This window comes from Scomber scombrus, chromosome 23 (assembly GCF_963691925.1).
Source record: "Scomber scombrus chromosome 23, fScoSco1.1, whole genome shotgun sequence".
Lineage (NCBI taxonomy): Eukaryota > Metazoa > Chordata > Actinopteri > Scombriformes > Scombridae > Scomber > Scomber scombrus.
This window is the reverse complement of record NC_084992.1, coordinates 12,162,228-12,188,957: the sequence shown is the minus strand read 5'-3', so window position 1 is coordinate 12,188,957 and position 26,730 is coordinate 12,162,228. Positions and strand designations below refer to the sequence as shown.

Here is a 26,730-nt window from a genome sequence, read left to right as displayed (position 1 = left end):
CAAAAAGCATAATATTATAAGTATAAAGACTATCTGCATGCATATTTACTTATTAAAAGACTATTTGTGATAAAAAAAAGCAGAATATAAACAGAAGTATAATGAATATATGCATGCCTATTAGCATATTAAAAGCTATTTGTGAGCAAAAAAGAAAAATATAAATATATGTATAAAGGGAATAGATGTTACAGCATCATTAACTAAAACAATGTGAATTAGTTGTGAATATACTGTTGATTACTCATGTATAAATTCAGTTTTTTGTCAGTAATGTTTGTGTGTGTGTGGGGGGGAAAGGGGGGGGGGGGTACGTAAAGAGAAAAAAGAAGGGGGGGGGGTGTACGTATCTACGTCACACGCCGCGTTGGCTCGCAAAAGGTGGTGAAAAGTTTTCAGCCCCCCTCCCTCCCCTCTCTCCTCTCCTCTGTATGTTTTTGTTGGGGGGAAAAGTTGTCGGTAGTTAGGTCGTGTGTGAGTGTAGCGTGTCGGTCGTTTTTCGCCTTCCCCTCGGTAAACAGGCGGAATGCGAGTTTTTGCCGTCTTCAACCCGGAGAGCGAGCTGCAGAGCCCCGCTTAACGCGTTCACGTCCTCCGGGGCTCTCGGGGCTGAACAAAAATCTCAGTGGCCATCATCGTTTCACCTCTGCCGTCTCGTTAGCCACCTAGCTAGCTCCAAGCCAAGCTATACCCAACAAAGTTAACGCTACCTCGCCTCACTTGTGTGTTTCTTTTGGTATAACTTCCAGAGGTTGTTTTTTTTTTAGGGTTGGTAGAAACTAAAAAAAAGCAACCGTAGAGATGGCGGAAACCAAAATAATTTATCATATCGACGAAGAGGAGACGCCGTATTTGGTGAAGATACCCATTGCTGCCGAAAATATCACTTTGCTGGATTTTAAACAAGTCTTGAACAAGCCAAATTACAAATTCTTCTTCAAATCTATGGACCAGGACTTCGGGTGAGTTGTTACTACTTCTTCACCCTTTTTTGAGTTGTGTGGTTTGCATGCAAAAGGGAAGAAAGTTAGTAGTAAAAAGATGCAAGATAAATATAGTAGGGAGGAGGAAAAAAAGTTGGAAAACAAACCTTTTTAATGTGTAGGGTTAGCTTTAACTGAGCTTGAGTTAAAACTGCACACAAATGCTTGGTAACTTTAAGAAAAAAAGTTATATTTAATGAAAAGTTAGGCCTGTTTGCGTGTCAAAAAGTCACGCAATCCTATCTTGTGACCGATATTTGTCACAGGGGATGTTTTAGAGGGAGAATAAACCTTGAATGAAGCCAGCCAGTATGTCACTAATCAGACACTGCACAGATAAAATGAATATCCGAGCTGCTCTATAAATACATACTAGGTGTTATGTAGGTTTGTGGGGTGGGGTAGGGGGAGAGGTGGGGGGAGGCATTTCTCTCCAAAAAACATCATCATTACAATGGGGGGGAGGCATTCCCTGTCCCTGCTGCTTTTCTTTACCCTAATCCTCAGCCCTCCCACCCTCCTTGAGTCCATCATCTTGTGAAATCCTCGCCTTTTCTTTCTTTAGGGACTGAAGCCAGGGTTTTGTCTCCCCTCTTTAACACTTTGGCCTGCCAGCCATCCTTTCATTCCCTGGCTTCCTCCCTTCCTCTCCCCTTTCTCCCAAAAACCCCACTCCTCCAGAGAGAGCTGTCTCCTCTCCTCTATCAATTAATCTTTTTTTTGTGTGTTAGTGTGTATATGTGTGTGTGTGTGTGGCTGTTGTTCGTTTTTTCTGCAGAGGAATGCATGTTTGTGGTTTATTCACCCAGTGAGACCCTTAGGGCTTCTGTTAAATGCATTGTAGTCTTGGATTGGTATTGAAGTGAAGCTGGGCTATTTGCCTCTTTTCCCCCCCTCTTTGGATGGCACCATCAGAGCCGGTGCCAATAAGAGCTGTGATACCTACCAGGTTTGAATTTTTTTTTTTTTTTTTGTTTTTGTTGTTTTTTTTGGTAGGGACATTTTTTTGTAGGACGGCCAAAATAATCGTGTAGTGTACTCGCTCTGTATCACTCTTTTTCTCTTTTGTAGGCACATGTGCACACACTCTCACATTAAAGAGCCCGACTCTGCAAAATGATTACTTTGCTTTACTTGCCTCAAACTGGACTCGCATCATGATATTCTCCTCAGATTTCTACATTTTTATCTCACTGATAAACTGCTTAACTACAAATCTGAGACCAGTATTATTATTTAAAGGTAACACAAGTGTCACAATAGATGTTGCAATAAAATTATTGTATAGAAAATGTGAAACAGCTGCTGTAATGTCTGTTCTCCTTTCAGTTTGTGGATTGTGGGCGACACAAATGAAGAGTGATGCTCAAACTTGTCTTTAAATCATCTAATAAACTTCTTCCTTATAAAATTTTTTTCATTAAGCTCCTAAACTTATGGCTAGAACTTACACGATGAAGTCAGAGCTCACCTGAGAGTCCGCAGCTCACCTGTCTGCTCAGTGTTCATGCCTTTATTGTCATGGCACAATATACACTGAAATTAAGTGTCTCCAGTGGTGCATACAGTAACATAAAACTACAGTACAACTACACTAAGTAAAAAGAAACAATATCAGTATTAAACAGAGGTGTAAAGGCAGAGTTGAGTACCTGTGCTCAGTTATCAGTGTCTCTGTGACATCAGAGCTCACCTGCCATTGTGTCTCAGTGCTGCTCAGGCTGCTGCCGACAGTCACACACAAACCAGTTTGACATGTTACGGCTCATTTAGCTTAATAATAACGTCCATGTCTTAATGACACATACAAGGTTTAAAGTTCTCAGGCACTATGTCTGCAGTTTTAAATTCATGTTATACTTAATTCAACGCGTCGTACACATTTCTTCCTGGACAACTTTCCAGGCTTACAAATATTTTCCTGCTTTAAGCGCTGCCACTAAAGTCAAAGATGAATGTTTGGATTGATTACAGAGCATTTTTAATGACTAAGCTCGACTGTTCCTGACACTTTGATTCTTATTTAAACAGGAGCAGATGTCTTCGTTTGCTTTTGGGAGCTGTTTTCACCAACAGTAAATAAGTTGTTTATTATTAAATTAGCCAACAATTACCAACCCTTAAAATTATAATATCAAATTCTGTGACATTTGGGATATTTAATAAATACTAAACACTTCAGATTCTCCACCTCTCTGTCTCTGCTGCTATTAGTCATCAGTGTTTACAGCTTGTTAAGGGTTGCCAGATCATCAGGTTGAGTATCTCACATATTCTGGTCTTTTACTCTTTATCATAGCAGTACAGTTTGTTGCAGAAAACACACAAACCTAGCAACCCTACAGAGATCTTCCTGTTAACATTATGTGGAGTTAAAGCAGCTAGATTGATTGAAATCGGTAAAAATGTAGAGACAATTCAGCATCACCTTGATATTTGTAGGGACATTTCCTTATTGCCAATACTCAAATCTACACACATGACACCAACACTGAGATGAAATGGCTTTTTATTAAACCTTGACAGAGCTTCAGTGGTAGAGCTGCCCCTGACATGCAGATAATTTGAATATTAATACAGAAACATCAATAGCTGAGTTGAAGAAATAGTTTGAGAAAATCTGCGACAAATGCCTTTTGAATTCTGACTTTAGGGTGTTCAAATGTAAAGTTTAGTTGTCGTTTTCTTCATCTACAAGAAATAAAGCAGTTTTGTTCATTGTTTTTTCCTTGTAGTCATTTATTAGTTGAAAGTGCAGTTGGGGCCACATGTGGTGAGCTTCTCATTTTCCCACACAGTACAACTTTTGTACGTGATGTTACGACGTCCCTTTGGGGTACAGAAAATTATATTTATTTCATTTCTATTCATTTCTATTTATCAGAGTGAACACACACACACACATTAAAACAATGTGTGCGAGAATAAAGCATAAACAATAAGCCTGCCACATTTCCTGCATGTCGTTTACCCATATTAACCAATTTATAACAAAAAAAGACAATAGATTATGGCTGCGGTGATAAGTCAATTGATTAGTTGATCGACAGATAACTGATTGTCATTTCTTAAAACATGACACCTGAAGACGTCACCTTTGGCTCTTTCAGTGTTTTCTGCCATCGATCGAGGAAATGCGGATTAATCAATATGAAAACAATTGTTAGTTGCACCCCTACAATTGAAAATCAAAATAATAAATTGTTTCCACCCTAATTCTCTCACATCTGTAGACACTATTGCACACAGTTAACTTTTAAATCAAGTTATTTGTTTGTTATCCTCACTGTTATCAATGTAAATAGACTAAATATTGAAATACTATACACTATACAGTATTATGATGTAAAGCTTCAAAAGTGACCATAAAGTTGAATCAGCACCTCTGTGAAACAGTTGAATCCAAAATGAACATTATAACCTTCATGAAGGTCGGATTTATCACAAGTCAGTTGTATTAGACTGCATTACTTTTACAGGCGACTGCAAGCGTACACTTAAAACTGTGAAAAGCTGCTATTATGGCCAGAGTAATATCTGCAGAGCTCCACTTTATACCCTGTAATGGTCCCCATCAATTATTTTAACTCGACTACCCTCACCACAATCACCGGTGTAATTTCCAAGTTAGCTGTCAAATTAGGAGGCTGTCCCCGTTTAACTGGACAGAGCATGATTACATTAAGACCCTTGTGTGCCTGTAAGTGAGCTTACAATGTTGGGTGTTTTTCCAAAGCTAGGAAGAAAAAAAATCCTCATCCCCAAAGATCCACCCCCGCTAAACTCTCCTAGCAGAGTGTGGGAAGCCTTTCAAAGAGACTTATTACAGAAAAACGTAGATTTTTAAGTTAAATTGCGCCACTTGGCATCACCATCTCTCTCATTTCAATATCTCCAACCGAGTTCAGATGAAAAATTTTCAAACATAGCTCAGAGTCAGCTGTCCAATCAAAACAGGGACATTTTTTCCCCCCTCTCTCCACGACCCAGGAAAGGAGTGTGTAATAGTGTGTGTTTTCATTTGCCCTGGTACGAGGCCAGCTGTCGACCAGAAGCTGTGTGTGTGGCAGTGGGGGAGATCCGTGGAACAGAGCAGGCCAGGGCTGGCGCTGGGAACCTGGGGCTGGACAGAAGCCATTTGCTGGATTGTCTGGGGCTGGGCTCTTCACTAACTTTTTTTTTAGCATCCTCTCAGAAACGTCCCCGAAATACAATCTGAGCTGTCCGAAAATGAATGTGGACTTTCCTGAATTTAAAATCTTTGTTTGTCTACATTATCACCAATTAAAGTCATTCAAAGTGACCTTTAGCGTAAATAAAACATCACAGAAATGATTAGATGATCAATCATCAACCTTTTTATTTAAACTCATCTGAAAAGATTAGATAAGAGACTAAGAGACTCGTGAAGGGAGGAAAATGGACGAAATAAAAACTGTTTTAAAGGAGCAGAAAACTTAAGCATATTACATAAAATAGATCCTGATAAAACATTTTAATGGTTCTCTGTCTAAAGCGCACAGACGTCCCTCTCCTTGGTTATTAATAAATCCAAATCTCATTCACTGTTTAATCATACTGATTTAACTTGAGTGTTAACTTTCTTTACTAAATTAACAATACTGACACACATTAATATACACAGTAATGAGTGCTACCATGTTGAGCTATATTGCTAACATGTTAACGCTCTAAATGCAATTCGCATCACAACTTTGCAACAAATTGCATTACATTGGTACAGTATTAAATGTTTCAGCTGTTCAGACTGAAGCTTCAGCAGGTTAGAAACATGTAGCTAAATCTCAGGCCTAGTTAATGTTACTTACCATATTTCCTCTAATAGTCAATTAAAAGCTGGGTCTTTGATAATGGCCGGGGGCGTGCTTGTGATGAATAAGTGAAGATAGGTCCCAAAAACAGCACACCAGTTATAATATAATAGTAGTTACCTGGATGTGATTCTATGAGTAGATGCGTAGACCTCTAGCTGACCGTCACAGAGAGGGGGGGGGGGGGCATAGGAGATGCTATATTGTTTCAATATGGGGATGATGATGCATATTTTGATAACAATGATGGAAGTGACACTAAATGAGCATGGGTAACCACGGTAACCAGGTAAACTACAGCAAAGTGGTGCACTGGCAAAACTTTCCAGGTGTAGCTATAGTCCTAAAATTATTGCTCTGCATGTCAGACTTAGTGGATTACCGTAATTACTGGTAATGCAGTAACCAAAATTTACCAGAGCAAACGAAAGCAGATCAGAAAGCGAGCTGGCTTAGTGCTAAAATCTGAGCAAATATACTTCAAACAGAGGGAGTTAGAAATAAAGGCCTCTCTCTAATACAAGCCTGCTACCAATAAAGGCCTGGTACCCTTTGTAGCCGAGGTAAATAAAGACCCCAGCCACTATTAGAGGAAATCCGGTAGTAATGTTTGTGTGTGTGTGTTTGATTAGGTTTAAGAAGAACTGTGTGTGTGTGTGTGTGCGCGTGTGTGTGTGCGCGCGCGCGCTCTATGAAAAACATGTAGTTAGTCTCATTTTCACTGCTTTTCATTTGTAACATTTTCAGGTTTTTTTCTTTTCCAACTTTTGTCCCAAAGTTAATTAACATCCTCCCCGATACTGTTTTTCTTATCAGCCCCCGGACAATGGGAGGGTCTTTCAAGTCCTGGTCTTAGGGTGTCCACAGGGAGAGGAGGAATGGGGTGGTGACTTATTGAACATTGTGGTGGTGTACGATGAAGAAAAGGCTGTTAGTTAGTGAGATGAAAAGTTAAAAAGGAGAGAAAAGGTGGAAAAAAAACCCGTCATGTTTTTTGAAACAGGACTCAGCATATTTTTGGGCTGTTTGCACATTATTTGAGGTATTTTAGAGTGTGTGTGAGATGATTCCAGACTGTGGTCGCTTGTTTGTTTGTAGGCTTGAGGAATGAAGACAATTACACTCTGCGGAGAAGAATGTTGCGTCTGTTCATCTGCTTTCTGGTCCTCTCGCAGCATGTGAGGAGACAGACGGAGAGAGGAGGGGGGGGGGGGGGAGTTAAATAAATGAGATGGATGAAGCATTCATTTGTTAACTAACATTCAGAAGCCACACACACACACACACACACACACACACGCGGCAGCTCTCACAAGCTAAAGCTTCCTGCAACAGTTCCTCAGCCAGTGCCCACAATAATCTGGCCACATGCTAACACTCACCCACAAAACCAGCTCTCAACAGCTGCTTACGAAAGCCCAGCGGAGCCTGACCGAGTCTCACACACATAAAGAAGAAGAGGAGGCGCACTGGCAGATAAAGCTGGGGGGAAAAACACACGCACACACACAAAAAACTAAAGGAATCGGAGCAGTCAAGTGTCCTCTATATGTAGCACTTTCTGCCCAGCCCCTGTCCCAGTAAACTACTGTAATAATAACATGGTGGTAGGCTGCTGTGGGGGAAATTACACAGCCGAAGCTGAATGTTTGTCTTTCTGACAATCACGGAGGAAGAGGACAGAGGAGGAGGGAAGGATAGCCGAACAGATGTGTTGCCTCGAAAGAGCTTCGACCATGCGGACACCAAGCTCGAGTAGTGACTGTTAAAGAAAGGTCGATATGTGGATTTGATTTTCATGCATATTTAGTTTGGCTGTGTAGTTTTTATAAAGAGGCACTAAAGCAGTCAGATTGTGTATTATTTAACGTCTCTCGCTTGTTGGAGAAAGCAAAATGAGGATTGTTCGTTCTTTACTTCTTTGCATCGCTCATTCACTGCATCGTGGCTTGGGTGGTATTTTGTTAGAGATTAGACCCGAGTATAATCCCAGGGATACAATATTACTCTGATTATTAGTGAAGTTTGCGTTGATGAAGGGAAACCGAAGCTGTAGAAACAGAGTAAAGGTTTTCTGGCACAACTTCACCTACTTCTACTACAAGGTGCATGGAGACGGAAAAAAGACTGAAGAAAGTCAAAGCTCGACCAACACTTGTAGTATAGTAAACTTCTCATATATTACAAGTGTTGCTGGAGCTTTTACTTTCTGATTTTAATGGACAGAAAATCCACAACAACACTGCAAAGATACACTAAGATAAGATAATTGATTACATGCAGGGAAATTTGAGGTTATAAACATAAAAATAGCTTAAAGACAAAAAGGCACATTTTCACAACATGGAAGATAATATGTGACAACAGGGACAAACAAGAAGAAAATGGCATTTATAGAGCAGGTTTGGGAACTGATAAACCAGGTTCAAATTAGAAACAAATCCAAAATGCCAAAAATCCAGTAGTCAATAGGGTTGATTATAATGAAAAATACACTACGCCTGCACGGAGAGCAAAGAGTGCGCTGTGAAGGTACCCGTTAAAACATTTTAGTCTCAGTTCCTAAACATGATAACTCTTTATTATTGTAAACAAAGCCTACATGCCTACATATCTGTCAGGACCCGTCGAAGTCACGCATCAATGCAACAGTATGTCGGGTTGTTGAGATACGAGCATGTGTGGCTAACGTCACATCAGTAGTGAAAGACGGACAGATAAACACTCAACTGGCTTCACTTAAATAAAGAAAACAACGAGGCAAAGTGCATGTGGCACATCAAGTGCACATCAGATTTGATCAAACATTTAACGAAGCACAGCGTCAATCTGAAAGAATGTCCAGTGTTTGATGTCTTTGTCTCCTAGCCCGAGTGTGTCGTCAGCTGGCGTTAACATCCCCAAAAGCCAGAGATACCGAGCTGTGACTGAACATTCAGAAACTGCATTCAGACTAAAAAGAGTGTAAAACAACACTGGTGCTGTGTTAGTGTGGTCGTGATGTTTAAAAAGCCGGTGAGACCATCAAATACAATCCAGCAGGTCCGGTCTGGAGTATCAAATTATTTCATGTAAAAGGCTGATCAGTAAAACACAGCACAGTGGTTTATAATCATCACTGACTGGATTTTACAACTCCGGAAAGTTATCACGATGCATACATCCCTGTTTACTGTTACTCACATGTGGAGTGCGTCTGTATCTGTGCGCAACCTCCGAAAAAGAAAAAAAAAATGTGTTTGAGCCACATCTGCGTGCAAGTCCACAGCTGTCCGGCATGAATCGGCCTTTACAGCGACAGCAAACCATGTCACTGAGAGAGAGATTAGACGGAAAGTACTCAAAACAAAAGCAGCAGAATAGTTTAGTTTTGAATTTTACTCATTTTAATATGAAACAATGAGACAATAAAAGTAAACGCTTGTTTTTGTTATCTAAATATTTGACCTCTTTTTTAACCATATTTTGTGTTATGAAATGTTGAAAAAATGGTTTTCACTAAATTACGAGCGCCAATGCTAAAATTTCACACCATCATTAATATCAATATGCTAATAATGATTTTCACTTGCCCACTGTGCGAGCATGATAACCCCCTAGTTACCACAGATGTGTTTAGAGTCATCCTCCCTTTCCCCATCCTTTAAAAGGACATCTGTGTGAAAGGTACTGCAATAGGAGTACTGCTGATCCATTGGTGTAGAAAGTGAGTGGCAGAGAAATTTACTTATTTTAATATGAAACAATGAGACGCTTAAAAGAATAAATAGTGAGGGCAGAAAGGTGGCAGAAGAAGAGGTTAGCATTAAGTCATCAATCTGGCAGTAAATGTACAGCAAAGACTGCAGTGAGTTAGTTAATAAATGTTGCAGCTTCTTATGACCAAGAAGAGTCTCATCTGTTGTTTCCCCCACCATTAAGAAAGTGAAAGGGTTAGCCTCGAAGTGAAGTTAACGACAGTGGGTTATCCTATCCTGATTTAAGAGGAGGGGATGGGGAATGTTTAGAATTTGTGCTGCAGCTCCCATTTGAAATGCTTGCTGTCATGGTTACATATTTCTCCTTTAAAACGGAGAACGGAGAAAAGTCGAGCTCCTGAGTTTCTTCTGAATTTTCGCTCAACCCCCCACCCCCTCCACCCCACCCAACCACCCCACACCCTCCCACCCATATGGCAAAGTATGACTCATCTGACCATATCACTTTTTTCCACATCTCTGTAGACCAGTGACTCTGGTTTTTGCACCGCTGAACTCTCAAATGTGCATTCAGCTCTGTAATGAGCGGTTTATGCTCTGTCACCCTGCTTAAAAATCTCTCTCTGTGTGTGATTGTCGACTGTTGTTGCCGACACAATCTGATCACGTCCTGCTTTGACATTCTCAATCACCTGAATAAGAGTTTTATCCTCTGTTTTTATTAACATACCGCTCTAATGCACGAACATCACAGTCATCAAATGGTTGCTGTCGACCACAATTTCCAGCCCTGTTCACTGATGTCTTTCCCATGCATCTAAATACAGATGTCGCTTTAGTCACCGCTCCTATTGAAACAGCAGTCAGCTGAGCCGCCCCAATAATCAGCCCTATTTAAAAGTCACTTCCATCTTTTCATCTTTCCATCTTCATAAAGTCAGAATGAACTGGGCCCAGCTCAGCATTTTTGTACCTGCCGCAGAGCAGGAGTGTTTGTGCAGATTTAACCGCAGGCCGATCAACAAAGCACCTGATGAAACACGTAGAGGGATAATAGCGGGCGAACAAAGACAGCTTGTCAAAACATATTTTGTTATTTTATTTAGAATTGAGCTCGAGCCTTTGATTCAGTTCAGCTGTGTTGTTGTCAGAGCTGAGTATATATCTTGTAATGCGTCGGTAATGTAAACAATTTAAATCCATCACAGTTTCACTTTTTTTCTTTATGACTCGGCTAAAAGCTTTCGTGTAGTTTTCAACCCGTCATTTCTCAACCCACTGCACCCTCCAATTGGGCTGCATGATCTATTGCTTCAACATCGACTTCACAGTGTGAGCATGTTAAATAGTCATGAACTCACACTACAACTCTTAATGTGCTTTGGTGAAGCAACCGAAGCAAGCACCACTAGTCGCCTGCCACAACCTGAAAATGAGCACCACCTGTTCTGGTAGTTTGATAAATGATAAGAGCACATAATTAATACATCTTGGTGCATGCAGTCTGTGTATCACCTGCCTGTAAACATGCACAAAACGCAGCTACTGTCACAGATATCAGCTGGATGCTAGAGGCAGGCTTTGAGTGTGTTACCAGCACCTCCTCTCGGTGCACGTTAAAAGTTATAATAATAGTGATAATAACTTTATTAGTATATCACCTTTCATACAATAAATACACATCAAAGTGCTTTTCAACAAAAGACAACAACATGTTTGGGACGACTGAGACACAATATCTCAGGCTGTTCATCTGCTTTTTGAATAGATAGGTTATTATAGTAAAGTTATGCTATATATTATTTATAGGTGACTGAAATGATTTTACTGGTCTGACCCTCATGACATCAAATTGGGCTGTATGTGGCCCTTGAACTAAAATGAGTTTGACACCGCTGGTCTAGACTGTTTGTAGGTGAATAAATGCTGAAACTCCTCAAGACTGAATCCAAGTTTTTGGATGTTTCATGCCACCTTCTTATTAAAATGAAGGCATTTAGCCCCAAAGTTAGTGAGCTGGGTTAGTGTGAGTGAGAGTTAGAGTGAGCCTCTGGTGACAGAGCATAAACGAGCTACACCTGGTGCCCACTGGAACCTGACCAGGCTCTCTTAAGATTGGCTAGCTCCTCTCATTTAAGTTTAGCTTCTCTTAAACAGAGAATGGACTGTGCTTCTTTGGCAGTATAGATTATTGATCTGTCATGCTTACAAAGCTGAATTTGAATTTGAATGGAGATGAATGTCTGGCTGCTGAGTCCTGTCCCCCCCCCCTCCTCGCCTTATTGCAGCGCTGCCATCCAGACAGCACATACAACGCTTTAATGTAATGATGACGGAACAATTTCTACCCTTTAATCCTCACTCTTTCTCTCTCTGTTTTTCAGGGTGGTGAAGGAAGAGATTTCCGACGACAGTGCCAAGCTGCCATGTTTCAACGGCAGAGTGGTGTCATGGGTAAGAAATAATAAGCCTGCTGCTGTATTTATAATCAAACTGGGAGTGGGAGCTTCAGATTTCACTGGTAACAATTACTCTAAATCCATAAACGACCCTCTTTTTAAAAATTTCCCTCCAAGGTTTCTCTGAAAATGTCAAGATTTGGCTTTTTATCTCCGAAGTCATCCAACATTATCAGCTGCAGGCTGTTCTCAGAAACCACATTTTCCTTTTTCCTGTGCATTCCTTCAGACCCCCTCAGACTAAAGAGGCTCGTCCAACATGCAGCAATAAAATGAAGTAATTTGATTTCAGATTTCACTTATTAACTTTGCCTAATTGTGTATCATATTTCAACATCGTGGACTTCTCAGATCTAGTTTAGGCGTTGAGCTTGGTGAGCGTGTGGTTAAAAATATCTTGGAAATGATTTGAACCAGATTAACTGTCCAGCCAGGTTCAACAGGAAGAAACAGACTCAACAGATCTGAATAAAAAATCTTTGAGGAGTTTTAACCGCAGACTGACTCATTATGTCAAATCACATGTAGTCGAGTTAGACCTTAAAAATGTTCCTCTTAGCATCCATTAAATCTCTTGTCCTGCCTTTTTATAGTTTACTTTATTCCAGTACAACAAATCTAAATAATATAGTAGAAATATTGTATTTTTCTGTGCCGCAGAGGTCCTATGTTGCCCAAAAACTATTAAAATCACATGAATGAGTCACACTGCCGCACTGGGTGAGATGTTCTTTCACTCCAAATATTGCAGTTGCTGTACTTAGTTTGGAAACGGCTCCGACGTCTTTATAACAGTGAACATTTTTGGTCTCCGGAGAGTAGTTGCGTGTGCGGCAGGCGCCACCGCACATGCCCGGAAACGTGGTTGTGTTTACAGAGCTTTGCTAGCTTGATACGCAACATATCACAACCCTGTGCAGCTGTGTGGCTCATTAACATGTTTTTAAATAGTTTTTGGACAACATCACAGAGGAATGCAATATATCAGACGCTGGAGACACATAATACTTGTAAGTAGATCAATTAATTGTTGGTTGGTTTGGCTCTACATATGAGATTTGTTAAGATAAAGAACATTTTACAATTTATTAGCCAAATCTTTTAAAATCAGTTATTATAATCTTGATACTGGCTTTATTTCATTATATAATTTTGGCACGAGAGCCAAGTGGGGTTCATATATGACCCAACTATAATCATGGATTTATCCAGATCCAGATATGATGGTTGCAATGAAGCAGATGCAGATCAAAAAACTACTCTTGCCTTGTTCCATAGTTTTTATAGTTGGTGTAAGAAATAGCTCAGGTTTTAAGAATGAAGTCTGGACTCTCTAAATCACTGTTCTGGTCTTAAAAGTCTTTGGATACTTGACATAATCTTAACAAAGATTATCTGACCATGGAACATGTGGAGCCAAAAGGGTGTTCAGTTTTCAGAAGAAATTATGAGGAAGGCAGATGTGTTTTTTTAATTTTATTTCCCTCGTTGTGTTAATGGAGCTTTGCGAGCTACAAGCAGCGTGCCACAATACTACTTCCACTACAGCCAGTTTCCAGGTACAGTCTTACAGTCTTCATACTTTCCATTTCACCAGACGGCCCAGCTTGTACCCCACCCTGTAGGTTACATTCTGAGCAGAGACAAAACATCGGGATTTGGCCGAGATAAGCCAGTTTGAGGCCGAAGCATCTGTTAAGTGCATAAGAATGAGGGAGGGCATTTAAAAAGAGGGGAGGGGGGTGTTACAAAGCAGGAGGGTACCAGAGGGACTGATATGTGATCTGCACGCCAAGATGGATGGAGGGATCCCAGAAGACGAGGGTTGCAGAGTCGCGCAGCCATTAGCGGGGAGGGGGAGAGGGTGAAAGTCGGCCTCTCGCAGGCTCCATTTGGGTTGAAATATTTTGACAGAGGATGCAGATTGTTTATCTTAACATGACTGGAAAATGAAAAATGTATCTTGAGGCATTGCCAAACATGCAGCACGAATTCTGAATATTTCCTGCTTTTAACCGGCTACATTTTTTCTTATTTTTTTAAGACCAGTTGGACCCCTTTTTTTTTTTCAGTCAGCTGCTCATAACTACATCACATTTCCTCTCTGTGTCTCCTCTGTGTGTTTTTGCTGTGTAGGTAATTGGATGCTGTATGGTATTCATCCTAATTGTTAATGTGTGTGTTACTCTGTGTGTTACCGTGTGTGTGCGGGCACTTTTGTTATATAATGAAGAGAGACAGGTTAAGTGTAGGATAGTGTTTCACTTTGCCCCTGAGACGTCCATCTGAAAAGAGTACAGTGTTTGTGTGTCAAAGTAGTTGACATCTTACCCGTTTTTCCTCCTCCATTCATTCCTCCCCTTTTCTCACCCTCTCCTTCTCTCAATTTAAACCACTTCATCTTCTGTTTTGTACCATTTCTTTCTCCACTACTTTTTTTTCTCTCTATCTTTTTCCCTGGATTCTTTCTTCCTGATTTTTTTTTTCTCCTCCTTTTTTTGAAAATCAGCTGGTATCTTCAGACACTCCTGCAGCAGAGCTTCCGGTGGCAGTAGTCCCACCTGTGGAAGCATCTACCCAGCCTTCGCCTCCTCCGCCACCCCTCCCACCCCCACCTGCAGAGAGGACCGGGGGCATCGGAGACTCAAGACCTCCGTCCTTCCAGTAAGCAAAGCACTTCCTTTTTAGCTTGAAACATTTACTGTGTATCTGCTTTAAGAGGACCAAAACGTTCGTACACATTTATTCACATGCTTGTTCCATCACCGATACTGTACCTTTTCCTGAATATCTCATACACTCCCAGTGTCAAGTTACTACAAGAATAGCAACAATAGGGCGCGCAGGTGGTCGAGTGGTTTAGAGCGCATGCCATGTACGCAGCGGACCCCGGTTCGATTCCCGGCCGGCGGACCTTTCTGCATGTCACACCCCCCTCTCTCTCCCATAATTTCCTGTCTCTCTACTTTCAAATAAAGGCCTCTATGCCAGAGAAAATCTTTAAAAAAAAAAAAAGAAAAAAAAAAAAAAAAAAAAAAAAAAAAAAAAAAAAGAATAGCAACAATACTACAGCTCATTTGAACCTGATCTTAGCCGGGGCCGCCCTTGTTATTAACATGAGCAGCTCTGGGGAAAAACTTCATACAGTGAACCTCAAGCAGGTGCTACATATACTTAAACATCTGTTAAAAAAATTACAGTTAAATTAAGTTTTTGGCATTAATGTATCACTTTATTTTCTTGTTTTCTGATTTTAAAGCTGCAATAATCCGCATTTTATTTAAAGAAAGGATGAAATGACTGTGTATAAGATGAAAGGGGACATTTGCAGTCATTAACCCACAGTGAGAATTATCACCCAACTCCTCGGTCTCCCTCAGCTCAACAAAATCTTGTAGTCTCTTTCAGCTAATTGTTTTGGTTTTCCGGCCTGCATTTTTACAGTTCGATTCACTTACGTGAACCTCACTTCCAGCTCTAACAGGCAGCTGTTTTCATCTAAAATCTCTGATTAAACCTGCTGTGCACTTCCTGCCAGCACACAAAGTTAGCAACTATCTGGTGAACACAGTGGAGCGTTTAGCAGCTAAAAAGCCATGTTTCCATGAAGAAGCAGAGCAGAGAGGAGGAGTGAATATTGGGTTTAATTTGTGGGATGGACAGAAATGAGACTCTTAATTAATGACAATGTTGCTGTGTCCTCTGGATGTCATCTTTGTCATTTTAATTCTGTTAGGTAATAATATATAAAGATTGTGTATAGCTTGCTCTGCTGCTGCTACTTCCTCTCTGTAAAAAGGAGCAAAATATGAGAAAGCCTGTGTCCAACAGGGTGTATTTTGTCCAAAGTTTAAGTAGGCAAATTGGTTTAAAAACTGTCAGTGTGCAAACACATTTCAGTCTTGTCACAGACATGTGTTCAGAATGAAATATATCCTCTAAATAGCAAAAGTTCTCCTTTATTCTTTACTGCTGTGTGTAGTATACATGTTATCCGGCTAACATGTGAGAAAACCATTACAGTAATGTGAATCAGGCTCGCAGCGTCCAAAACAAACTTCAGTACCCGTCGCTTAAATGGCTTCTTACCATCGCTTTCGGTTCCTGCAGAAAGTATGTTGTCTGCAGCTCTTTGGTTTAGGGGTCAAACGGAGTTCACACCCATGGGTCCAACCTCCCATCACGACTGCAGCGCACTCATTCATTACTTATAATTGGACCTCGTCCCCGACCCAATGGTGTGTGTTTGCATCCAGTTTCAAACCAAACAATTCCTCTTTAACTTTGCTCAATGTGCGGTTTGCAGCTGTTGGAGAATTAACCACATTAGTGTTTTTTTCTCTTTCCATGCTTCATCTGGAGCTGGAGCAACACCGTGGCTCATGTTGGAAAATTAGGGTCTCTTTTACTTTCTTATGATGAAAAAAAAAAAAGTCTTCGTGGGATTTTTTTTTTCTCCGTCTAGACATAAAGTAAGCGAAGGATTGCACTCAGAATAATGTATTTGCTCAAGTGGATCAAACATTCTGCGCAGTACTTACCACCTTGTCCCTACAAGTGGTTTTATCTTCTCAGTGTTTGTGAAGACTTTGAGACTGTTTTATCTCATGTCAAAACCTTAATTGGAGTGTGACTGACTCAATAAAACTGTGCTCGTGGAGGAAGTGTACCGTGTGATTGAACTGCCACACACGAGCTAATCCTGTACAAAGACCTCACAGCTGGCTGAACATATTTACTCAGTACGTCACAGAAAAGTTTATAACAATATTTCAGCCAAAATATTCTAAAATGTTTATATGCCAAACAATTAAAGAGACTGAGGTTATAATTTGTCAGATTTTGGCCCCATAGAATAATTTGAATCCATTAAAAGTTGATTACTTTAAAATGTCCCTCGAGTCATAAAATATATAATTAGTAATATATATATATTTTTTTAAATTGCTACATTGGATTAGTGAAATAAAATGTAAACTCTGTCATGCTCTAATTCCAGCTTTGATCTCACTTCTTCTTTTCCAGTCCCAACGCTACAGGCAGTGTGGAGACCTTGGACGACCAGACTGAGACAGAGTCTGTGGTTTCCTTCAGGAGAGAGAGACCTCGACACAGAGAGGGCATCGAGCAACACGGTGAGAAACACACTCCGCTACGACGGCGTGCTATCAAGATTTGGCTCGCCGCCATCTTCCTGACAGTGAATAGATCGTGATACAATCAAGGAATGACGAGAAGTGAGGCATGTTGGGCGGTTAAAAAAAAGAAGAAAAAGTTGACTTGAGCAAACATGAAAATTGATGGTGGAATATCTTCCCTCTTGTCCTCTCCGGCTCCCCCCCCCCCCCCCTTTCCTCATGTGTGTCCCAGGGCCTCGCATGAACGGCCAGAGTCGGCTGGAGCGCCACCTGGCAGGATACGAGAGCTCCAGCACAGTGATGAGCAGCGAGCTAGAAACCACCAGCTTCTGCGACTCTGAGGACGACGACACCATGAGCAGGTGAGAGGTAGATGAACGGACGGAAAAGGACTGTTTTCCCACCAACCGCAGAGTTAAATAGCTGCCATTCTTTTAAATAATTATATAGCAATTTCATCTATTAAATTTGTTATTTTGCACTTTGTTTTCTGTCCATGCACCTATACCCCAACTCAAGTACACTTAATGTGTATTTTAGTTTACAGGATATTCTCATTAACTTTTATATTTTATTGTTTTTGCTCCACAGTAGTTTATCCCAGTTTTCATATTTTTGCCTTTTGTCTCATTAAAAGATGTTAATTAGTTTAAAATGTTTCTACTCAAGACTCCCAGATTAGTTTCCTTCTTAGCTGATGGTATATTTTTAGGTTCCAGACACAAAACTCAACAGCAAATAGGAGACCATTAAAGAGCCCATTAAAGGTTTATGACGGTGTGTTCCTCTCCTGACCCGTCACCTCTTTTTGACCTTTTGAACTCGCAGGTTCAGCAGTGCAACAGAGCAGAGCACGGCCTCCAGGCTCCTCAAGCGACACCGCAGACGCAGGAAACAGCGCCCTCCACGTCTGGAGAGGGTACGTACACGACTACTTCTGTGTCCTGACTTCTAATGTATTTGTGTGTGATGTATTTGTTGGTTAAATGTGTCTGATTTATTTTTGGTTTTCTTCCAGGCTTCCTCCTTCAGTAGCGTGACAGACTCCACAATGTCCTTGAACATCATCACCGTCACTCTCAACATGGGTTTGTAGCCTCCTGATTCGTTCTTGTCTTTGACCCTCACCCAGTCTTGGGTGTGTAATGAAATATGAAATACGCTGCTTTGCCAAATATTACGTATAAAGTATTCGAGTGGGTTCAGTTTTATATGAACTCCTATGTCTCCTTGAACTGTAAATCTTTTGACTAATTTGTGTAAAATTGTACTCTTATTACTCCACAATACAGAAAAGTACAACTTCCTGGGCATCAGCATCGTGGGCCAAAGCAACGAAAGAGGGGATGGAGGCATTTACATCGGCTCCATCATGAAGGGAGGAGCTGTGGCTGCGGACGGACGCATAGAACCTGGTGACATGCTGCTGCAGGTGAGGAGGGATAACGGTCGAATCTAAATCAAACAGAGTGCTTTCTTTTGCTTTCAAATGACTGTTTAGATGAGTGTTTTGCTGCAGGTATGCTGATGTAGCTTTGTCAGTTTCAAGACATTCTCACCTTCATTACAGGATCTTTAGTTGTAGTTGTAGTTTTCCTGCTTAGGAACAACTGAGGGTAACGTTTTATTTTACAGTTCCTTTAATCTGAGTTTCCTGGAAATGTCCGGAGTAAGTTGCACCTATACAATGATTATTTTAAGTCGGTTTGCAAAAAAGTTGGTTTAGTTGGTAAATATTCAGTATATTAGGGTTTCTATGTAGTTGTTCATTTGTAAAACATCTTAACAAAGTAGATTAGTTTTCAGTATGTCGTTTTTTGTGTCAAACTACATATTAGTATATTAGATTATTTCTTAAAAACTGTGATAAGCACATTTCCCATATACTACCAGATTACATGTTACACAGCAGCTACTTACAGGAAATTGTTGGGAAAATGTCCTGGAAATAAGTAGAAATGTAATAGATCTGTAAAACAAAGTTCGAAAACAAGCAAAACAATCATAAGAATTGTTAAGAATCTAATTTTACATTTTTTTTTCAAATTAACAACTACACATAAAGCCAAATATATTGAGTTTGTACTTACAAACTAAACCAACTTAACATTCTTTTCTTATAATTTACAACCACCTTTTTGTAAAATGTCCTAAAAATTAACCGCAAACATACCTGTAAATTTTCCAGGAAATTAGTTTAAAAAATCAAAGGAGCTGTAAAATAAAGTGTTACCAGACTTAATGTTGGTTCAGTTGTAAAAATGTATTTTGCAGGCTGAATTATACAAGCTTTTGTTTGTTTTTACAATTTTTTCAATATAAACTAAATTTGTAATACTTTGATACTCGTTAAGGTGAACGACATCAACTTTGAGAATATGAGTAACGACGATGCGGTGCGAGTACTGAGAGAGATTGTACACAAGCCAGGGTAAGTTGTTCTTTGTTTGGATCCTAACAGATCAGATCTCAGTTTTTTTTGAGCAAACTGTTCTTTTTGATCCACATTAATGGTTTCTGTTCTTCTGTTTGGCAGACCCATCATCCTCACAGTGGCCAAGTGCTGGGACCCGTCTCCTCAGGGCTACTTCACTCTGCCGCGCAGTGAGTTACAGAATTCCGGTGTCTGGCTTTTTTATTCCCTCGTCATTTTTAAATATTGATGTGATGTCAGTGTCTGTACCCCTTCCTTTTTCTCAAGATGAACCGATCCGACCCATCGACCCAGCAGCGTGGGTCAGCCACTCTGTGGCCATGACTGGGGCCTACCCTCCCTTCCCAGGCAGCTCCTCCCTCAGCACCATCACCTCCTCCTCCTCCGTCACCGAGACTGAGCGTGAGTCTTTTTCTCTTTTAATTACCTCACCTTCTCTGTGCACTCTATTCTTTTTATTTTCAGTTGCTTTTTTATATTCTCATAAAAACTATATCCACCCCCTGCTTCTAAACCTGCCCAGATTCTGTCAGCTGATATCCAAAGTCTGAATGACGCTGATTACTGTAAAGTATCTTTCCTGTTGCAGTCTCCTTCCATCTATCTCTCTAACGACATTGGCACCAGAATCATCTTTCACATCTGTCTTTCTGCTTTTGTTGCTGCTGTTATGTGATGTGACAAATGATGTCTCCTGCTTTCCTGCCTTTGATCTCCTCTTCAAAGTTCCCCTCCTTGCCTCCTTGTTTTTGACCCAGTTCTTCTTTTATCTCTCTGTCATTCTTTTAGCTATCATTGTATGTCTACAAGTCTTCCTTTTCCGGATTTCTAAAGCAGTCTTCAATTTCTCTCTCTCTCTCTCTCTCTCTCTCTCTCTCTCTCTCTCTCTCTCTCTCTCTCTCTCTCTCTCTCTCTCTCTCTCTCTCTCTCTCTTTCTCTCTGTCTCCAGGTTTTGACGACTTCAGCTTATCACTACACTCTGATATGGCATCGGTTGCCAAGGCCATGGCCTCACCAGAATCGGGTCTAGAGGTCCGGGACCGCATGTGGCTTAAAATAACCATCCCCAACGCGTTCCTCGGTAAGAAGAAGTGGAAACAAGGCACAAAAAAAGAGCGCATTAGTTTCATAAATGTCTTGGTGCCTGACAGAGCTTTACAGGGCAGGCATTATGTTCCCAGAATTAAAACCGTGTGACTTGTGGAAGGGAGGGAAAAAAAGCCCCCAAAGTACTAACGTGAGTGCCTGTTCTGACTGAAAACATCTGTTAAATTGGAATCACCTGCAACAGAATCACAAGGAGTAATTACATAAACTACATGTTTGACCATTTTGTGCTTTTTAAAATGAAAATTTGAGGTTGTACTCAGCTTCTGATTTCATTTGATTCGTTTACAACGTGTATTTCCCTCTTAATAATCTATTAATCCAGCATGTCATCGGGCATTTTGAGTTGAGCTGCTTAACTGCTCTGATACTTCAAAATTACAAGCAGCCAGTAATCACTAATTCTCAAATGCCTAAAATCCAAAAGATAATGCACAGCCACAGGGGACAGACAAAATTACACCTTTCCCCCGCAGTAAATACCTTCTCTCTACTTCTGAGAATGTTGGATATGTTTGTGGTCATTTTTGAGGCTCCAGATTGTAGTGTTGTAAAAATAATAATGCTGCTAAATTCCTTGTTGGCACAGGATTTACTCGCTCTTTATTGTCACAACATAATTAAGGTATTTAGTTGAAATCCTGTCAAATTGGCGTTTTGACACCTGCCTCGTTTAGCTCAGTTTAAATTTGAACCCTGGAGCGTTTAACCCCGTTTGGGCAGATCTGAACACAGTAATCACACTCGGGTGCCGACCGAAACAACCAGACCGAGACCTCATTGAAGAGGTGGTTCAGTTGCAAGCAGCTCTGGTGCGGTTCCTTTGTGGTATCAACATGATCCCACCTAGATCTGACCCAAGTCATCCAACTGGAGGAGGCATTGTATATTTATCAAACCAGCTCCTGTAACCAGCTGCAGCGTGTGTTTATGTGCTCCTTTCTCCTCTCCAGCCGGCTGAGGGCAGCATGTCGTCTTCACATAAACGTGAAGCAACACATTGTTCTCTACGTTGCCTCCAAGCGCATTCTAATGTGTGGCTCCTGCTCACATACTTTGGCTCGGCATTTGGCCCCGACGATGACCACAATTCCAATGCCAAATCTGCCAATGGTCCATTTTGGATCGCTAAACCCGAAAGAAAAACAAACTTTCCTTTCTCTGCCTGCCAACCCCATGAGATTTCTGACCTCGTGTGACAGCTCCCACATGGCTTTTGTTGATACATTTTGGTTCACTTGAAATTTAACCATGTGAAACCGAACTGAACTAAACGAAAAATGCAACAAAGGGGCAACTTGTCTACTGACTATAGGTGTGAAAACGCCAGAAATGGCCTTTCAGTATATAGAAACTGTGTGAAAATGTTTTAGCCTTTTAAAATAATAATAATAATAATAATAAATCAAACTTATATAGCGCTCTATGCGGTGCTCAAAGACGCTTTACAATTTCCCTATTTCCCTATTTAAAGCTATGAAACAAATGTTTATAAGTTATAAAAGGTTAAAAAAACAAACAAACAAAAGAAGACAAAAACAAAGGTTAAAAACATGACGAGTCCAGTGGGAGCTAGGAGTTGAAGGCTAGTAAGAAAAGGTGTGTTTTTAGTGCAGATTTGAAAGAGGAGAGGGTTGGGGAGATTTTGATGTGAGGGGGGAGTGAATTCCATAGGGTGGGGGCAGCAACAGAGAAGGCCCGATCACCCCAGGTCCGGCACTTAGTCCGGGGGACTTGTAGCAGGTTGGCAGAGACGGACCTGAGGGATCGGGAGGGGGCGTGGTGATGAAGGAGGTCAGCAAGGTAGGGGGGTGCTAAGTTGTTGAGGGCCTTGTAGGTGGTGAGGAGGATTTTAAAGTTGATTCTGTGTTTGATTGGAAGCCAGTGAAGTTCACAGAGGACAGGTGTGATGTGTTCTCTGGAGCGGGTACCGGTGAGGAGGCGTGCAGCAGAGTTCTGGACGTATTGGAGTTTATTGAGGACTTTGGTGGTGGTGCCGTAGAGAAGACTGTTGCAGTAATCGAGCCTTGATGTAATGAAAGCATGAATGAGTGTCTCAGCAGCGGTAGTAGACAGGTTGGGGCGGAGGCGGGCGATGTTTCGGAGGTGGAAAAAGGCGGTTTTGGTGATATGGTTGACATGGGGGAGGAAGGAGAGAGTGGGATCCAGGATAACTCCAAGGTTACGGATTTTGGTGGAGGGGGTGATGGTGGAGCCGTCAATGTTGAGGGAGAAGTTCTGAGTGGAGTGGGTGAGGGAGTCAGGACCAATGATGAGACAGCTGTGGACATTTGTGGACAAAAATGTTCATGTGTGCTCTTTTAAAATCTATTCTGATTTACACAGCTACTTCTTAATGATCAAAACACTCCAGATTAAGTCCTGCAGGACACTAATTATTTAACTGTATGTAAAATATTTGTTGTATTTATTACTTGTGGAAGTCGCCCTCTGCTGTTGTAATTTCACTGAGTATAAATGTACGAATTGTTGCATACATACATTTAAAGACAAGTTCTTTATTTTGATTCTGATGTATGTACCTGAAACTCTGTCTACTATCACAGTTAATACTTCTTCCATTTATACTCTGCCTTACTTTACATTCCTTTATGAACAGTTTTTTCATTGCTTATAACCAAGTGACCTGTTCCAACCCTCAGGCTCAGATGTCGTGGAGTGGCTTTTCCACCACATCGAGGGGTTCCAGGACCGCCGTGAAGCCAGGAAGTACGCCAGCAACCTGCTGAAGGCCGGCTTCATTCGACACACCGTCAACAAGATCACCTTCTCCGAACAGTGCTACTACGTCTTCGGGGACTTAAGTGACTGCGAGAACTGTAAGTAGCTTGCATAAAAAAACATCACAGGCTGAACTGGATCATGCATGAATGTTAAATGCTTAATAGCATTTGGCACACAGGCCTTTTGTGGACACGCTGGTGGCTGCGTTGGATCAAACATGTGATGTTTGAGCCATGAAAAGAGTTTTATGTACAGTGGATTAACAACCAGCTATGGCGTGTTAGTCCTTAATCATTCTCTCGGGTGACTTTTCTGCTTTTATATGCGTGGAAAAAATAGATGTACTATATACAACATGTGAAGGCACAAAGATATTTAAGGAATATTTTATAGTTGTTCAGCTTGTTCAGATGATCTCCAAAATCACCTTCAAACCCTCTCTCATTCTTTTCCTTCCATATTTCATCTCCTCCTTCTTATCTCCTGCACAGACATGGCCAACCTGTCCCTGAATGACAATGACGGCTCCAGCGGGGCCTCAGACCAGGACACCTTGGCTCCACTTCCTCTCCCCGGGGCCTCCCCGTGGCCCATGATGCACACCTTCCCCTACCAGCCCTACCCTACACATCCCTACTCCAGCCAGCCCCCTCCCTACCACGAGCTCACCAGCTACAGCTACACCCCCGGCAGCACCGGCAGCCAGCACAGTGAAGGTGAGCAAAGACTGTGATGAGGTCTACAAAACGGGTTTATTTAACATCACTGCTGACCTAAATCCAAAGTATACTCTAAGTTTTTTTGGATCTATTTACTCAGTTAATAAAGCATCATATGAACTGACATGTGAGCAAAATTACTGTCACATAACCAGTTTTACACGTGAAGTTCAATTCACTAACTCATGATGAAGAGCGCCACTCATTGTGTGAAAACAGCTGTATAATGTCCTCTGTGGCTCTGGATGATGTCATCAGCATTATTAGTAAAAGATGCTTGAGCTGCATTATGGGAAATGTAGGATCCAGTGTTGTTGGATCCATACTTCTCCATATCTGCATATCTCGGCCTCTGTTGCTTCAGTTTTTTTCTTTCTTGGGAATCCTCCAACTTTTTGGAAGTGCGTTAGTGTAAACTGTGACAAGCCATATTGGAGAATCTAACTCTGGGGAAATGTGATATAAATATTAGTTCAAATAATCCATAATCCTTCATTTCAGGCTGCTCTGAATTTTTAAAAATGCTTTTCTATGAAAATCTCAAAACTAGAGCCCCTTTAACCTTTAACCTTTAACTTGACTGAGCAGGATACAAGTTGCAGCCATCTTAACTGCCCAGAGCTATTTACTTCTTATCTAACAGCTTTTGTCTCTCTGCCCTAAGGGAGCAGAAGCAGCGGTTCGACAAGAAGCGAGGGCGAGCGACGCCGCACCAGTAAAGGCCCCGGCAGCACCGTGGGCGGAGGAGAGAAGTCCCCCTCTACCGGGGGTGTAGAGGCCGGAGGGGCCGACTCCCGCTCCGGCAGTGGCAGTGAATCAGAGTACTCCACTCGCAGCAGCCTGAGGCGCGGCCATGGTTCGGCCGCCCCCAGCGAGCACAGCCACGCCTCCTCCCAGCGCTCGCATCATCACCGCATGGCCCAGCCCCACATGTCCCCCTATCCGCCAGGCATCCTGCCTTACAACCCCATGATGGTGATGATGGTACCCCAGCACCCACACCCTGCCATGGCAACCGCTCACGCTCTCCCTCACGCACAGCAGATGGCCACAGCCCCCCTGCACCCCGCTCTACCCCCGCTCCCTTCCTCCACTCCAGGGGGACCTCCCGGCGCCCCACCTACCCGTGACCTGGGCTCCGTACCCCCAGAGCTGACTGCATCGCGCCAGTCCTTCCACCTGGCCATGGGCAACCCCAGCGAGTTCTTTGTGGATGTCATGTAGTGTTTCTGTCTCGGTATCGAGCGACCATTCATTTGAAGTTAGCGTATGGTTCCCACTTGTTTTTTGACGAGGATCTGGCGGTAGCTGTCGGAGCTCACAAGGGCCTATTGGATTGAGGGCACTTGTTACAAATTTGGTGAGAACAGGGTTAAACATTGGCAAAGAAAATAAGATTAAAACACAATGTGGGATATGGTCTTGCTACATATGTCTACAAAGACTACTTTCTTCTCTTCAGAGTCACTACATAACAGTCACTTTTTCAATCCACTTCTACTTTATGATCTCAGCAGTGAGCCTCTGCATCGAATACATAATATGACCACAGTCATGCTGTGTATTTGTTTGTGTTTTGGCTCTCGGCACTTCCACTCTATAGGACAGTGCTCGTCTCAAACTGTACACCTCTTGTTTGTGTTTATCAAAAGCAAACTGAGCAGCTGTCTTTTTGGTACCAAAAGCTGAAATACAATCTATTTAGGAGGGGGAAGCACATTCCCAAATCAGCTACTAGTCTCAGAGCTGCCTATACAGGGGAAGCGCACAGACCACATTTTTTTAACACTAAAGGACGCACTGTGTACTTGAAAAGGATACAATCCTGTATGTACACATCTGGATCATCAGCCAGATCCGTCTGCAGCACAGGAGTTTACTGAGTGCCTTACTTTTTGCATTTTGTTTTTGTTTTTTAGAGACATTTCCACACTCCAGGTACATGAAATAACTCATCAGCATTGTCTGACAATGAACTTATCTGTATATATCTACTATTCGTATATAAAAAAAAAAGAAAAGCAAAAGTACCAGAAAAGCAAGAAGCTCTAATGTGAAAAGAAAATAGGTCCAAATAATGTCAGGTCAACTTGTGTTTAGTGATCACTGTCTAGGCCTAGTCGTCAGATAACTCTAATTGTGAGGAGTACCATGGTTTTTTTAAATATGGGACTGTAGAGGCTTTACGGTACAAGTAGGTGAAAAGAGAAGATACTGAGAGAGAGGTACTTCTTGATTACATGCAGTGTCTATCTTAAAGTAACTGTGATCCAAAATGCCCCAGCTCCCCATGCTTATTTTTTTAATGTTACTGACTTTGCATTATTCACCCATTTCATTTTTGTATGAGTGACTATACTATAAATCATGTATAACCGAACTACTAAGGTGCTAAATGAAGAGTCAACGTTTCAAAAAGAATGACATTGACAGTGTCACATTGTTTGATTTCATATTGCCACCTTTGTTTGTGTATTTGAGAATAAATTTGATACTTACAGACTGTTCTGACTTGTTTATTTTAAAATGTAACTTTTCACACATCGACTAAATCAAAATTGTTTAGTTATAAATGTCCGTGAGGTGCTTTGGTTCAGACTTTAGTAGTAGATAAC

The 26,730-nt window shown here is 41.4% G+C and overlaps 2 protein-coding genes across 3 annotated transcripts in view; one reads left to right on the top strand and one right to left on the bottom strand.

Moving 5' to 3' along the window:
* The window catches only part of acap1 (ArfGAP with coiled-coil, ankyrin repeat and PH domains 1), a 479,281-nt gene that overhangs the window by 113,635 nt on the left and 338,916 nt on the right, over nt 1-26,730 (bottom strand). The gene's annotated exons all lie outside the window — the stretch shown is intronic.
* dvl2 (dishevelled segment polarity protein 2) lies at nt 422-26,592 on the top strand. Of its 2 annotated transcripts, none has more exons than XM_062444675.1 (15): nt 422-962; nt 11,898-11,967; nt 14,482-14,636; nt 16,998-17,107; nt 17,343-17,472; nt 17,939-18,029; nt 18,129-18,198; nt 18,403-18,542; nt 19,465-19,541; nt 19,647-19,714; nt 19,812-19,946; nt 20,494-20,625; nt 23,315-23,491; nt 23,888-24,112; nt 24,780-26,592. In XM_062444675.1, exons 1-15 carry the CDS (start codon nt 802-804, stop codon nt 25,337-25,339), a joined length of 2,301 nt encoding a protein of 766 aa, XP_062300659.1. In that variant the 5' UTR covers nt 422-801; the 3' UTR covers nt 25,340-26,592. The 2 variants fall into 2 exon arrangements, with proteins under 2 accessions (XP_062300659.1, XP_062300658.1); XM_062444674.1 differs by having other exon boundaries at nt 19,785-19,946.